The 15379-nt window shown below is 45.4% G+C and overlaps 1 protein-coding gene across 3 annotated transcripts in view; it reads left to right on the forward strand.

Moving 5' to 3' along the window:
• NF2 (NF2, moesin-ezrin-radixin like (MERLIN) tumor suppressor) overlaps positions 1 to 15379 on the forward strand; it is a 468843-nt gene that overhangs the window by 73309 nt on the left and 380155 nt on the right. For all 3 annotated transcript variants that reach the window (XM_069214589.1, XM_069214587.1, XM_069214588.1), the window contains exon 7: positions 1699 to 1774. In XM_069214589.1, coding sequence (XP_069070690.1) covers positions 1699 to 1774 — 76 coding nt within the window. The remainder of the gene's footprint in view (positions 1 to 1698; positions 1775 to 15379) is intronic.

Consider the following 15379-nt stretch of genomic DNA (forward strand, 5'->3'; position numbering starts at 1 on the left):
CTATATGACCACTTTCTGTAGGGAGTTCGCATAACTCTGTCCCAGAATTCCTAATTCCACCAAAAACAAGATGGTGGAACCCTTCCTTTGTTGAGCACACCAGGTTACCCTCCTTTGGAGTGTGACTAGCCTGTTAGTGCAACATGCCTACTTGCATTGCTAATTTCCTGCTTGTCCTGGTGTCAAATGGGCCTCAGGGCAGGGGGTGAAAGTTCCCAGGTCTGGGGGAAGCTGGGGTAGCATATCAAAGGCGGCAGGAACTTTGAAATCTCTAGCCTTGGTATGCAGATTAACTAGCCATCCTGCTGTACAAGATGATAACCCCTTCCTCCGGAGCAGGCATTGTTTTTGGTCTCTGAGAGCACAGGCTCTCACCTCAAGGGGGTCAGAAATATGTCTGTGGTTGCATGCTAGTTGATACCAGCCAGCCAGCACACAAAGGGTCTGGTAGATTTCAGGGGGCACCTCTAAGGGGCCTCTGGGTACATGCTGTAATAAACCCAGACTGATGCCAGTCTTGCATTGTTTAAGACAAGGTGTTTGAAACCAATCCCCATTGGTTTCAATAAAGCCATTATGTAGCTGGGTAACTCGTAATGACGAGTGACCTATACATACCTCAAGATGGCCTTCCTACTGTAACATCTAGTGATTGAACTAGACATCATAGGGGCATGCCTGCTCAGGCAGATATATCCTCACATAAAATATAATGCACCCTATCTTACGGCTCTAAGGTCTGCTGTAGGGGTGACTTGCCTATATTTAAATGCAGTGATTTAGGGCATGGCACACAATGTATGCTAGTGTCATGTTTTCACTTATGGCTTGCACCATGGCACACAGTCTGTGATGGCAGGCTGTGTGCAACTTTTAGGGTGGTCCCTTAGGGTGGCACAATACATTCTGCAGCCCTTGGAGACCCTCTCTAGTACCCTGGCCCTTGGTACTAGGGGTACAATTTACTAGGGACTTGCATAGCTACTAAAATGTGTGCCAATCGTACACAATCCTTTTACCTTATTTTAGGGAAAGAGCACTGTCACTGGGGACCTGTTTAGCAGAAACCCCGTGCACCTTCAGTCAAAAAACCTCAGTGCCACTGGCAAAAGAGTAGGGGTGACCATGTCAACAAGTGGCATTTTCCTACAGTTGTGTCAAAGCCTTGGCACATTAAAGCTAAATGATACCCCTTACTTTAATGTGCTTGACCATAGGAGGTATTAGTGTCATGCTATTGGTTATGGGAATGTGGCAGACAGAATTTGCTCAGCTAAGACATTGTCCAAGGCAGGCTGGGAACCCATTAACTGGGTTTTCCAGGGCCTGGTGTTCTCGGAGTCCAGGTAAACCATACTAGAAGTAGGCTGCAGGTGCCCAACCATCCAACCAAATATGAAACATTGCTCATTTACAGAGATGGTTGAGCCTCGGCTCACACTGACAAGGTCCAAAGTATAACATTGTTTCCATTGTTCAGGCTCTAGTCCCCAGTTTCCCCTCTTTTCATCCTGGTTACAGGTAAAATTAGGAACATTCACTGCAGAAGAACCACATTATTTACGAAGGACTGTGATGAGAGTTCTTACATTGTGGAGGACAGGCTTTGACCCTATATTTTGATATATAGGCAACCTACTTCAGCATTTTGAGATAAATGTGTAAAATATTCACACAGTTTTTCTTTTTCCTTTACAGGGATGAGGCAGAAATGGAATATCTGAAAATTGCACAGGACACAGAGATGTATGGTGTTAATTATTTCCTTATACGGGTAGGTGTCGCGCACAAGAGGTCTCTGATGCGTAACACTGTAATTTCTGAATCTTGAATCACTGTGAAATTTATCTCAAGTATTTTGTGGAATTTCTGAGTTTAATCACGATTCCTTTCATTAGTGTTTATTAAACTCCTATTTTTATGAGGAAGACAAAGAAGCTCTTCTCCCTTTTACCTTTACACCTTGAATCACTTTCTCTATGTTTTAATTGATGTTTGATTTCCTTCATGTTGCTTACCTGAACACTTCTAGGTTTTTTTTTGCAGTCAGTAATACAGTTTTCTTCTGAGGTAATTGCCCCAGAGTTTTGTTTCCGGAGTTAATTCACCCATCAAAAACTCACTGTACCTTGTCATTGGATGTTTCTAGTTGAGCGTTGAAAGAGTACATACACGTGAAAAGATAAAATTAGAGCATTCTGATAGCTAGTTCTAACCGCAAAGTCCTCACCTTGAGAATATACCTAGATACCAGACTAGATCCAGAGAAGTCTTTAGCAGTTCCCCTCTGTGCCAGTAGATGCTCTACAGTGATGTCATACTTGCAGGTACACACTCCATCACAGAGGTCTACACTGAGGCCAAGGTCCATGCCAGTGCCTTTGGTACTGACAATGACTCTGCTGGTGACAGTTCGATCCTGACCACACACTCACTTTGGCTCAGTCCAGGTCTATATTTCACTATGAAATTACAAAAGTGCAACTGATGATTACACGGTCAGATTCCAATCCAGTATCTGTACCCTGACACCAGTACCAGTGGGAGGATTTACCCTGTTTTTGGGGTTCTGAGTCGGACCCAGTGCAAAAAGCTCCTCATATCCCATAAGATACTCATGATTAGGAGGATTTCTGGCTCCTCCTTCTCATTTATATTAATTAATTGCGTGCAGTATTACTAAATGCCAGTGGTCTAGAAGCATCTCCTTAAACAGAGCTGGGCTCGCCACCTGAGCCACCAATGCCCTTCATGTGCAGTGGTGGTTCAGAGGTCAAATGAAGCACTTGAACTGTAGTTGAATACTACTGAAATAAAGAGAATTGCATTGAATGAGATTCTTTGGCCATGGCTGACTTCATTGTGGTCATTTTTGCAATTTAATGAAGCTGTTCTGATGCCTTTTAGCTACGTGGTTCAAGCCATGCTCATGCCTTCCAGTCAATTGTCCTGTAGATAGGTGGCATAGACTGATCCCTGGTCCGGTGACCTGAACTTCTTAACTAAGCACCCAACATTGGACAGCCTGATTGTTCAATCTTCAACAGCAAGATTAATCCTAACTCCTGTCTGACTAACCCCTCCGGATACTAAATGAAAGAGAATAGATTTTTTAGGAAAGTGAATGCTTTCTTTGGCCATTCTAGCACTCAGATCCATAAATGCAGGTTGCTTTCTAGGAAGTACACCCACGTAATATGGGACATAGCAAGAAACATCTTGCTGGCCATCCCAAAGGACCTCCAGGCCTCACAAGCCCAGACAATATAAATGGTCAGGATGCAGCCTAGTATGTACTCTGAGCTGACCTGAACACTACAGATTGCTTTGGCAGATCTTCTGCACCAGTGTTGTACTCATGTGGCATGCCTGAATGCCATAAACTATGTCTTCTGGAGCTGTGCTTAATGGATATGTTTTTTGGTTTCGGGCTATTTGGATAAAAGGTTGATTTGACGCTAGAACTACTCAAGAATGCAATCTTTGGGGGCATTGCCGGCAGCTAAGCAATTACCCCATTCAATTAAAAAAAAATCCAGGGGGCTAGCTTTATAGACAGTCCGCCCAGCCTGTATGCAGTAGCCAACCTAGTCCTTTCGCGGCTGTAGAGGTGCCACTTGCACAAACCAGGACATTTCCTCCACAGCAGGTGAATCATCACATGGTACAGGTGGGTCTTACAAATTATTTCAAGGGGCTATGCCCTGCCATTCATCTTTGTCCATCCGTAGTGGAGGGTCATTCGAAGGATCACTTTGCAGACCCGATACAGGAAGTCAGCCTTCTATTGTCCAAGTGTGCCATTGAGCGGGCACTGGACTTGAAGACAGCAGAGGATGCTACCCACTTTACACCCTTGTTCCAAAGAAGGACAGAGGCCTCAGGGATATTTTGGACCTCCATCCTCTGAACACTTTCCTCAGGAAATGCTAGTCCAAAATGGTCTCTTAGCTCTTTTCTGCCTTAGGCCCAAGATACTGTATGGCGTCCTTGAACTAGCATGATGTGTTTTTTGGTATTTACAGCTTCCAGTCCCACATACCTTACCTGCAACTCTGAAGTGAGCTAGGAACACTTTCAATTTGGCATGCTTACTTTCAGCCTCACCTCGGTCCCTCCAATAGTGGTGATAGTGATGGCAGAAGTTACTGGCCCATCTTTGGAGGTGAGGGGTAGACTTATTGCCACATCTTTATTCCTACTGCGAGCCTGCCTTTAGCAACTAGTCAGTTGTGGACTGCCTCCAGACGACTGCTAAACTCTTGACATCACTGGGTTTCATCATTAACTAGATGAAGCACTGGTGAGCCCATTGCAAAGACTTTCTATTAATTGGGACGGTTCTGGACATGGTGCTATTCAGAGCCTTCCCATGCAGCAAGTGCAGGACGTTCAGGATATGATCTCTATGTTTTGTGTTCAGTCCACAGTCTTGGTGAGGATGGGCCTGAGGATTTTTTGCTTCCTGTCTTTGTGCAGCCTTCTCATATCACGTGGCATGTATGGGTCATACACTGGAACCTCGGTTCCCAGGGGGTCCAGCTTCTGGAATGACTCTTTGGCTCCTTTAGGATCTCAAGGTATGGGATACAAGATTTGCTGTAGTTTCTGATGGACGCCAACCCGACCTACAGCAGTTCATTCTCCACTCGTAGTTTACAGTATCAACAGACAAGTACTTGCTGGGTGGGGGTCATTTGGGAGAGGCAGAGATCAGAGGCCTCTGGTCTCAGGTAGAAAGCCAGCTCCACATCAGTCTTTTGGAGCTTTGGGCACTCCGTCTGGCCCTGAAAGCTTTTCTTGCTACCCATCAAAGGGACGATGGTGCAGGACCTCATGGATAACACAACTGCTGTGTGCTATTGGAATAGGCAGGGCAGTGTGGGGTCCTGGATCCTGTGTCTGGGGCGCTATGCATTTGCTGATTACTGGACTGTCAGAACCTCTTTTAGGTCAGCAGCTACCTGGTGGGGGTCTCTGAAAGTCAGCAGATGAACTGGGCAGGCGCTGTTTGGCAGACACAAGTGGGATCTTCCTCCAAAGGTTGCAAAGGGTGTCTTCAAACAGTGGGATATCACTGGCTGGTGGGGTAATCACTGGCTGTTGTCCACTGTTGTACGTACAGTGTAAACGGTCACTTGAACTTCCGCCAAGACAATCAAAAGGAGATGCATTCCATCTGGAATGGAAGGAAGGACTCCTGTACACATTTCCAAAGCTTCCTGTCCTGCCTCGAGTCCTGAGGAAGATCAAGAAGACTGAGCCTACGTCAAGCTTATCATCTTGAACAGGGCTAGGAGAAGGAGAGTATGTTCCCGAGCCGGAGCATTTGTCCTCTGGTTAGGCTTCCATTTCAGAAGAACCTCCTTTCTCTGTAAGAGGGGAGCGTCCTGCATCTTACTCTCCATAATCTCCACAGCCTACATCTTCATATGTGGAGATTAAGCAGCAGCACTAGAATGCATGATTGATGTCATCTTGTGACCAAATGCCCATCCACTAAGTCAATTCTGCTGTCGGTACTCTGACAAATTTGTTTACTGGATGTAGTGCCCAAAGCATCGCCCCCCCCCCTTTACATTCCAAACAGTTGTTAACTTACTAAGGCCTTGCAGTGGGCCCAGTGAAAGGTCATTTAACTTCTTTTTCAACCTTTCTTGTTTAACTGACCAAGCCCGTCTTTGTTTGTCAGTGGTTATGATGTGTTTTATTAAAGGCTTGAATTACATGTTTCCCTCTAAGCCATCTGTTATGCTTCAACGGGTTGTGAACATCGTCTTGACAGTTCTAAAGTGCATGCCCTTCAAGCCTACGTACAGTTCCTTGAGGCTTGACCCTTAAAATCATGGCAGCACCCTGCACAAGCGAGCCTCGGGCCCGTTCAGTGCAGCTGCCCTAAACCACCTTCTATGCAGATAAACTGGTACCAAGCACCCGGGTGGCCTTCCTACTAAAGGTACGGCTCCCTTTCACAATGGTAAGTTGATCACTTTGCCAGTTTTATTTTTTGCCTTGCCTTGCGCCTGGAAAGATGAAGAGAGCCTCTATTGCCTACGATTTAGGACGGCACTGAGCTTTTAAATGAACCAGCTAGATAGGTGGTGGTGGCTGATTGCGATTGCTTTATAGCTGATGCAACTGATTTTGAAGATCACATGGGCCATCAGGAAACGTCAGTGGAGTTTTCATCAGTGTGTGGTTGATATGGTTATATTTCTTAAGGCCATTAATGAGGCATGCTGCAGCAAGTAGGGTGCCTTTAAGTGGGCCAGGTTGGAGTCCGTAGACACTGAAGCAGTGTAGCAAACATCCAGTTGCTAGACAATGAGCACCTAAGTGGTATCCCTGAAGTTACTTTCTGGGAGGGACAACTTTATTTTCAAGGAAAAACGAGTGGTACAAGGTTGTCTTGGGTTTCTTGGCAACACATTCCTTGATAATGAGGTTGATTTCTGGGGTAATCTGAGTGACTCAACATTGGTGAATATTTGATCTTGAATCCATTCAGGTTCATGCCATTGATCCTGGACTAGTTGTTGCTTGTTGTTCTTGGTGAATAGTAGTAATTATGTTGTGGCTTGTTAAGTCCAAATCTGGATAGGTACAAGGCTCTCTTTCAGACACTGGAAGTCTGATGCGCTGGAGATTCAAGTAGAAGTGTCAGTGACATATAGATTACTTTTTACACATTTATCAGTGAGTAGAGACCCAAGGGGTTCCATGTATCAGTTGCAAATAATGGGGGACGAGAAGGAACCATGAGCGACTTTGCAGGTGGTAGAGATGGTGTGATTTCTAGAGATCTTCTGCGGTCTGAATGGACCATTCAAGTAACAGGGTTCAGATGGGTTTGGATTTGACTTGCGTTTGTGTTGGCTCGTCTGCATTTGCATGGATTTCCAGACATGCATTGAAATTGTTTAGAAGGGTGTTGATGTTGGATTTGGGGTTTATAGGATTAGAGAATAGGTTAAGCTTTAGGTTTTTGATGGAGAAGTTTTTAGGTTTCTGTTGGACTGACCTTGATATATTGTTGACATGGTGTTCAGGATAAGGGGTGTGGACAATTGGTGATAGAGGATTTGGCCTTTCGGAGTGTGCTGGTTGTCAGATACTGTACCACGTTGAGTGTGTCAATGAGGTTCAGGAGTATTTTTTTCAGGCTTGAGATTGGAGTAACTAAGGAGGCTTGTGTGGGAGTGTTGGCTGAATGACATGGGAAGGATCTCTAAAAATGTGTCTGTGAAGTCCTTGTTCAGTCAGGGTGGCACATAGATGAGGTGGCAGGTGGAGGACTGATTTGCTAGATAAGTATGTGAGGAGTTCAGATGGTGGGTCTTTGTGTTGTGAGGATGCAGTGTGAATGCCTGTATTGTTGAGATCTGGATGTAATTGTGAGGATGGGTATTGAAGGTTGTAGGGATGGGTACTGAGTGGTGTTGGCCTTGGCACCTGATAAGATGTTACCTTGTAGGTGCTTGCTAGGTTGCAGTGGAGCAGGGGTTCCAGGGCTTCCTCTGCTGAAAAGGCCCAAACAGGAGAGCCTCTTCTCTGTGTCTGCCTTTAGCAGGAACATACTGAGGGTTGACTGAAGTAGGGAGGGGGAATAGGCTTCAGGTGGGAACCACCGATGTTGTTTCTTTTGCAGATGGATGCTGGGAATTTAGGCTCAGTCAGTTACTGTACACATGGGACATTTCATAATATGAGGGCAGTATATGAGTGAGTAATGAACGAATGTAAGAAATTGTACAGCAATAAGTATGTCCTACTAGTTGTGCTTGGTTTGTCATCCAGCCCACTTCAGGAGTTTGGTGGTTTGCCTCGCTGCATAGCCTCAAGGTGGGTGGGTGGGGGGGGGGAGGGAAGGAAGGAAAGAGTCATGAGCTGACGGAGGGGCGTCCGAATCTGCAAGGCCTGGGCCACCACAGCATCGAGGATATCCAGGTGGGTCCCTGTGCTCCAAGCCTCGTCAAGGTACCTCATTGTTGCATGGAGAGTCTTCTTAGTCAGGCCTCTGAGCTCTCAAGCCTGCATTGTCTCAACATCTGTGCTGCATTTTTGTTCCCCGAAAACTCCCATACCTTAGCACTCATTGCCTAATTGAGCTAGGAACTAATCAGGTGAGTGCTTGGTGATGCTTTCATGATGTGGTGGGGTGTGTGTTCCCACATCTTTGTGGTCGCTGTAAGCTGGCTGCCAAGAGGTGGCATTCAGGCAGCACACTGGCACCAGCTCGGCACACAGGAAGTGCACTTATCTGATCAGTATGAGTACAAGGAATTGCCGCATGGAGGGGAGGTTTGTGGCCGTTTCTGCACGTCAGCACAACTTGGGCTACATTCCAAGTGGTGCATCTTTAGGTTGTAGATTGTGCAGTGTAAACTAGACACCCATGTTACTGTTTGAGTTGCCTGTGCTGTGAAATGGGTAAACTCTGCGTACTTGGCGGTTGTAGGGCTTGCATCTGTGGTTCACATTTCCACACTTTTCCATACTTCCTTGAGCTTTTTATATGTTTTATGGGGTCTGGAAGACACACTCAACCTTGTTGGTTTTGTGTTTTTGCGGCCAATGCGTGATGTTGCTAGATATTTATGTTGCTGAGTTTTCAGCTGGGTTTTTGCCAGCCAGACAACGCGTTGCTTAGCATCAGGTCCTTCAGAGCCTGTCCTGCACAGGAAACACAAGCAGAACTACACCAGACCCTGGATAAATTCAGAATAAGAGCATTTTGAGGGGGTGAGTGAGTGGCATCCTTTCCATTGGAGTGTTTGGTTTGCGCAGGGAGGAGTGTGGTTGTGCTCCGTGTATGTCGTGTTTGTGTATTTGTGTGTGTGTGTGTTGTTCCTGCTCACTGGGTATGTTTTTTGTTAGCATTATGTGGCTGTTTGTCCCATGTGGTGAGGAAATAGATTTCCATAAAGACATATGCCATTAGAATGCCTGAATTGTTATTGCCAAAATGTGCATTTCCAGAGGCACAAGTCATGTCTGTTGTACTGTGCTGCTGTGTACTATGTTATGATACCTGGCTAATTGTGCATTTGCCTACATCCCTATGGCTTAAAGGTAGATACCAGATCCCGGGGTGGGAAGAATGGAGACAAGATTCCCCTTGGAAATTCAACAACCCCCTAATTAGTGAGTGGCTGCTAATTATCTTTTCTTCCTGAGCATTGCTGGGTTGTGAAATGTGAGGGATGGGACTAAAGTTTCTATTGCTCAGACGAAGGAGTTTCTAGGACGGGCCTTTCTTTTTGTGTGTCTGATTACTGGTATGGGAAGGCTGAGTGACAGCCAGATGCAAGATCTCACACTTCATTGTACCCATGTTGTAGGTGCTAAAGATGGGAGGCAGCTCCTGTGATGCCTGCATGAGAAGCATTACTGTACACAAATTCATCAAAACAGACTGTTTTCCCTCCCAACCTGATCATCAGAAGGAAAGAGAAGGATCATCTCTAGCATAAACATTTAAAGTACAACATTACTATTTTGTGTTTTACTTCCATCGAATTGTATAAGAAACATAACCATAAACTATTTACCTGTGGGTGATGGTGGTGTGTGCACGCGCATGTGGTGTTCTCATGACCTACAATGATATTACAACACACGTCGATAATGCATTTGTTTCAACAGGTTTGCATGCTGTCTTAGAAAGCCTCCACAGTATTCCTAAAAACCTACATGATTACTGACTTTGACTTAAACTCTCAACAACTATTCACTCTCCTTTTTCTTTGAACTGGCTTTCCTTTCTTTCCAACCTCTGCATCTCTGACCTTTGAGTAAATCCTACTTTAAATCACATTTGTCTTATTCCCTATTATTCTATTTCAGCATATTACTCAGAACTCTTTTAACGGAGAGGTTGTGATATTTAAAATGTCACATCCCTGCAACCTGCCAATACCTAATTCTCCTGGAGCTCATCTATTAATGCCACCAACCAATGCGTGAAATCCCCATATTTCCTACCCCTACTAAAGATCACACCTAATTCCTACTAATGTAATCTACCACATACAGAGTGGTGTAACTGCATGGAATGGCTCCTGCAGACCACAAGATTAATCTCAAAACCAACAATAACAAAAAGAAAATACTAACCCTGGTATCTAGAGCATCGTTTGTGTTTGTTTGCTTTTGTCAGCATAAGTGTGCCGGGTATTGCCAGACATGGGTTCCAGGTTCACTGTGCCACTGGATTCAAGCTAGCCTGGCTTATTAAGGGTGATACCCTGAAACCGGTCCCCGGATGCTTGTTTCCGGTCCAGGGAGGACCGGGCCTGGCAGTTTGGGCTGGACTGTTCCCGTGGGGAACAGGGTCAAGACTGATTTGCATACGGCTGGGTCAAAACTGGGGTGGCATGGTGATCAAAAGAATTGATTGATTAAACCCAGATCTGTGACTGGGGGTGAATGTTTAATTGGTTCCGCATTCCTTTAATCATTTGTCTTTGTTTGCTTTTGTCGCCGTAAGTGCCTGTGACTCAGGGTGAATGTTTAATTGGTTCTGCATTCCGTCCATCATTTGTGTTTGTTTGCTTTTTTCACCATTAGTGACCCGGGTATGCCCAGACGTGGGTCCCGGGCTCACTGTGCCACTGGATTCAAGGTAGCCTGACTGATGAAGGGTGATACCCTGAAACTGGTCCCAGGATGCTGGTTTCCGTTCCAGGGAGGACCTGGCCTGGCAGTTCGGGCTGGTCTGTTTCCTTGGGGAACAGGGTCAAGACTGGTTTGCATATGGCTGGGTCCAAACTATGCCTAGACATGGGCCCTGTGCTCACTGTGCCATTGGATTCAAGCTAGCCTGGCTGATGAAGGGTGATACCCTGAAACGAGTCCTAGGATGCTTGTTTCCGGTCCAAGGAGGACCTGGCCTGGCAGTTTGGGCTGGACTGTTCACATAGGGAACAGGGTCAAAACTGATTTACATATGGTCGGGTCCAAACTGGGGTGGCATGGTGAGCAAAAGAATTGATGGATTAAACCCGGATCTGTGACTCGGGGTGAATGTTTGATTGGTTCCGCATTCCGTCCATCAATTGTTTCTGTTTGCCCGGTGTAAAAGCACAACAATGCCTGGCCAGGGGTAGTAAGTGCCATTTAATGCAATTACAATACAATATATAACCCCCGCTAAAACTTCTACAACAACATTCAGACGGTTGTAGTTCATACAGGCTGCTAACACTCTTAAACTCACATAAGACAAAACTGCTAACAGCCATGCCCATCACCCTTTACTGTACCAGTCTACGGCAGTAAAGCATCCATCAAGACATCAGTCATATACTGCAGGCCAATGAAGGGCTCCAATTTAGTCCAGCACTGCAAGTCATGACTAGGAACATACCAGGCCCAGGTCTTGGCATCTCATAATGACAATCAGATTTGGGATGATATTAACAAAGCCCATCCTAGCAAATCTCTCACACTTCTTCATCCATCACACTGCTAAGCATTGCGTCCTATTACACAATAACCGCATCTCAGTGGTCCTCATGCACAACATAGAAACAGTTCCCAAAAAGGATCAAAATAAAGACAATGCAGTTTCAACCAAACACCATACACGGTGTAATGTGCTACGCATGCCAGCAAGCTCTTCAGCACCCCACATAACTGGGTAATAAGCACTACACAAAAGATGCAATACAATACTGTACATACATAGATGCCCGGGAGGGAAGTCCATGTGCTTGACATCTTTTTTACTGGGGTATTTGGAAAACATGTTACTTCCAGTAGAGATGGATTTTGAAAAATGCAGTGATGTCACTTGCTGCAAAGGTGAATGCTGAGAACAACAGTGATGCAAATTCCTGTTGCAATCGATGTTGGGGAATGAGATTCTCTTGTCTAGCTTCTTTTAAAGATGGTTTTAGCAGAAAACTAGAGATGACACTTCCTGTAGAGATGGATGCTTGGAACTGAAGTGATCTCACTATGTGGAGGAAAGGATGCTGGGGAAAAGCTTTGAACACCTAATACTGAACACCCATTAATTAACCATTAATTGTTATGGGCAATAGTTCACCTCAGTCTGCTGTTGCTTAGAGGAAAGAACCATCTGCTCCTAAATTTAGATAAGGAGACAAAGGTGGAATCTTAAGTGGAAAAAATCTTATAAGACAGTTCTCGTACAGATCTGTCAGCTTCTATTATGACACAATGCACTATGAAATATTGGGGTATATAGGCAAATTTCCAGTGTTCTCACCACCAGATGCAGGAGAAAAACTTGAGTTTTGGGTTACAGCTACTCTAAAGGTATGGCTGACATCTTCATTACTTACATCTTCATTAAAAATTACCTTCAGACAAAAGGTTTTAATTACCTTTTGGTGGTATAACTATCTTTCTATGTACATATTATGTCTGAGAGCAAATCTTTGAGCATCAGTACCGCAATTACTTGAAAGCAACCTTCATGGACCTTTACAGCATAACAGGCCAGACTGTAGCTCAATGTAAACAATGTACTTCAGGGGAAAATACATATTTAGTTTCAAATCCAGGTCAAAACAGACTTGGGTTGCTCAGTAAAACATTTGCAAAGCCATACCCCAGATTGAAGAAGGGATCTCTGGTGCAATACTAACAGCCAATTGTGTGCTATGACCATCTTCTGCAACGTTAGCTAGACTATGGAAAATTAGTGGGACTTTGACTCAAAATGCTCAAAGCACCACTACTAATCTGAACGAGTGCATGACCGATTGAAAGTAATATATCCTGTTTTTACCATCAGTGAACACCTATTGTTTCTTAATGTTGTCGAGAAGGTAATGATTTAAACCATCTTTCCTATCCTTGCTTCTTGTCTGCAAGCATTTTCTGCACCTTTCTGAGTAAAGTCAAAAACATCTTCTTCTGAGAGCTATCCAACTGCTTCCAAAGTGACTGGGGGCAATACAACATTCTAGATCTTAGTGAATAGAACTAGTTGCTCCTTGCAGAGGTTTTTCACGTTAGCTCATAACTTGGCAGTTAAGTTCTTGACAGACTGGATGGTGTCACTACATCTCTGATAGAAGTAATTCAATCAGTACAAGAAGTACATCATTATACAGAAGGTTTGGCATTGGAAGTTATCATGATCAGTACACATGCCATCTCTTCTACATGAATTCTGCTACCAGTGTGTTTATGAAGCTTCTCTTACTTTCTGTGGCTCATCTACAACTCCAGACGATACACTTTTTCACTTAGCTGGCAGAATCACAGGTGAAAGCTCAGTCTTCAGATAACTGTCAAGAGTATGTTTGTGTAGTTTTCAGCATTCCACAGCATTTGGTTCTGACCAACTCAACAAAAAAAAATAGTGGCAGAGTGTTTTTTTTATGTCAAGCCTGTCAGAAAGCGCAGAATTTCTGGCTGTGAGCATATAGTAGGATTGGAGCCCTTAGTTCCTTACTACTGCCTTGTCTTTGTCAGTCTCAGCTTACCTTTTATTTGTTGCCTTCTGTGGGCTTTCCTTCATCTTCTTTGTTTGTCCCTGCCCTGAAGCATAGCCTCTTTACTTATTTTTCCAGAACTACATGTTCGATGGCATCTGTCGCTGTGAGAGTGCATGTGTTTCTAGCTGTCTTCCTCATGTACTTCTCTTCCCACACCTGCCCCAAGCTCCTTGTTGCTCTCCCCTGTATGCTTCTCCCTGAACCCCTTCTGTATTGCGCTGGACCTCTTGTGCTTTGCCCCTTTGTTGGTTTCTCCATTGTGTGCTTCTCCCTTAAGTGTGGTTTTACCCCTTCCTTGTTCCCCCCGTAGCTGTGGCTCCCAAACTCCTTCTACCCCAATGCTGTCGGCTCCCACCCTCCCGCTCCCCACATTGCTGCCGGCTCCCACCTCTGTTCCTCTCTCATTGTTGCCGGCCCCCACCCCCCTGTTCCCCCTGTTGCTGCCAGCTCCCACCCTCATGCTCTTCCCTTTGCTGCCGGCTCCCTCCCTCCTGTTCCTCCCATTGCTGCTGGCTCCCACCCTCCTGTTTCCCCCCCCCCCCTGTTGCTGCCGGCTCCCACCCTACTGTTCCCCCCCTTGTTGCTGCCGGCTCCTCCCACCTTCCTGTCCCCCCCCCACCCGTTGCTGCCGGCTCCCACCCTTCCGCTCCCCCCATTGCTGCCAGCTCCCACCTACCGTTCCACCTGTTGTTGCCGGCTCCCACCCCTCTGTTCCCCCTGTTGCTGCCAGCTCCCACTCTCCCCATCCCCCTTTGCTGTCGGCTCCCGCTCCCCCGTTGCTCTTGGCTCCCACGCTCATCCCCTCCCCCCCTCCCCCCCATTGTTGCCGGTTTCACACCCCTCTGTTCCCCATGTTGCTGTCAGCTCTATTCCCTCCTCCCCCTGACCCCCCCCCCCCCCCACCACCATTGCTGCCGGTTTTCCACCTTCTTGCTTCTTCATTGGTGCTGGCTCCCATCATCTCGCTCCCACTCGCCTGTTGCTGCCATGGTTCTTGTTTTTTTAAATGTATTATTTTCATTATTATTATTAATATTATTATTATTTCTATGCTGGAGGAGCAGGATGCAAATTTCTGCTGGCTAGTGCAAAGGCACCAATTGCGTACCATCAAGGAGGAGACCACAAAGAGCCACAGTCGTGAAGACAGTTTATTGCAAGTTCAATCTGAGAGATGTGAAGCCGGAAGCTTCATACCACAATCTGCTGGGTGAAACCAGCATGCAGATATTTATCCAAAATAGTTTACATTCTAATGCATGGTGCAAGTGGAATTATCAGTGCATACAAACAGTTAACAGCTAAAGATTTCTCCAGTTGACTCCTACGCACCCAACCTAAGAAAGGCAAGCGTACACCTTCAGTGACATTTGTACTTGCGGTTAGAACATCTGCTACGGATGTTTCTACCTTATGAGCAGGTTTCCTCTCGTTTCTTGGAATAAACAAGCAAAAACAGTTATCAGAGCTTTCCTATTTCACGTATACGTATATGAACTTAAGTTGAGGCAGAGGGACAAGAACAAACCCACATTATGAAATGGCAGCTAGCGTACAAAATGGAAGAACAACTGCTCAACCTATATGCAGTGCACCTATGCTTTGTCAAACCGTCCTTTGAACATTTGTTCAACATTTTGTTCCCTCACCTCATCCATCCATATCTATCTCCATCATTCCAGTAATTGCCTTATCCTGCATCAGAAGTTTGTTAAACATCCATATTGTTCGAGATGAGGGTTGGGGAGGGGTAGTAGATATATCATGCTGGTAGAACCTATGAGGCTACAACACAGTATTAGTGCCACCATTAGTAACACAATTTTGTTTATTAACCAGCCCCATTCCCCTAAAGATAGCCCCCAATTCCAATTTCCACTATTAATGCACTCCAAGTTATCAAC

The sequence above is a fragment of the Pleurodeles waltl genome, chromosome 11 (assembly GCF_031143425.1).
Source record: "Pleurodeles waltl isolate 20211129_DDA chromosome 11, aPleWal1.hap1.20221129, whole genome shotgun sequence".
Classification (NCBI taxonomy): domain Eukaryota; kingdom Metazoa; phylum Chordata; class Amphibia; order Caudata; family Salamandridae; genus Pleurodeles; species Pleurodeles waltl.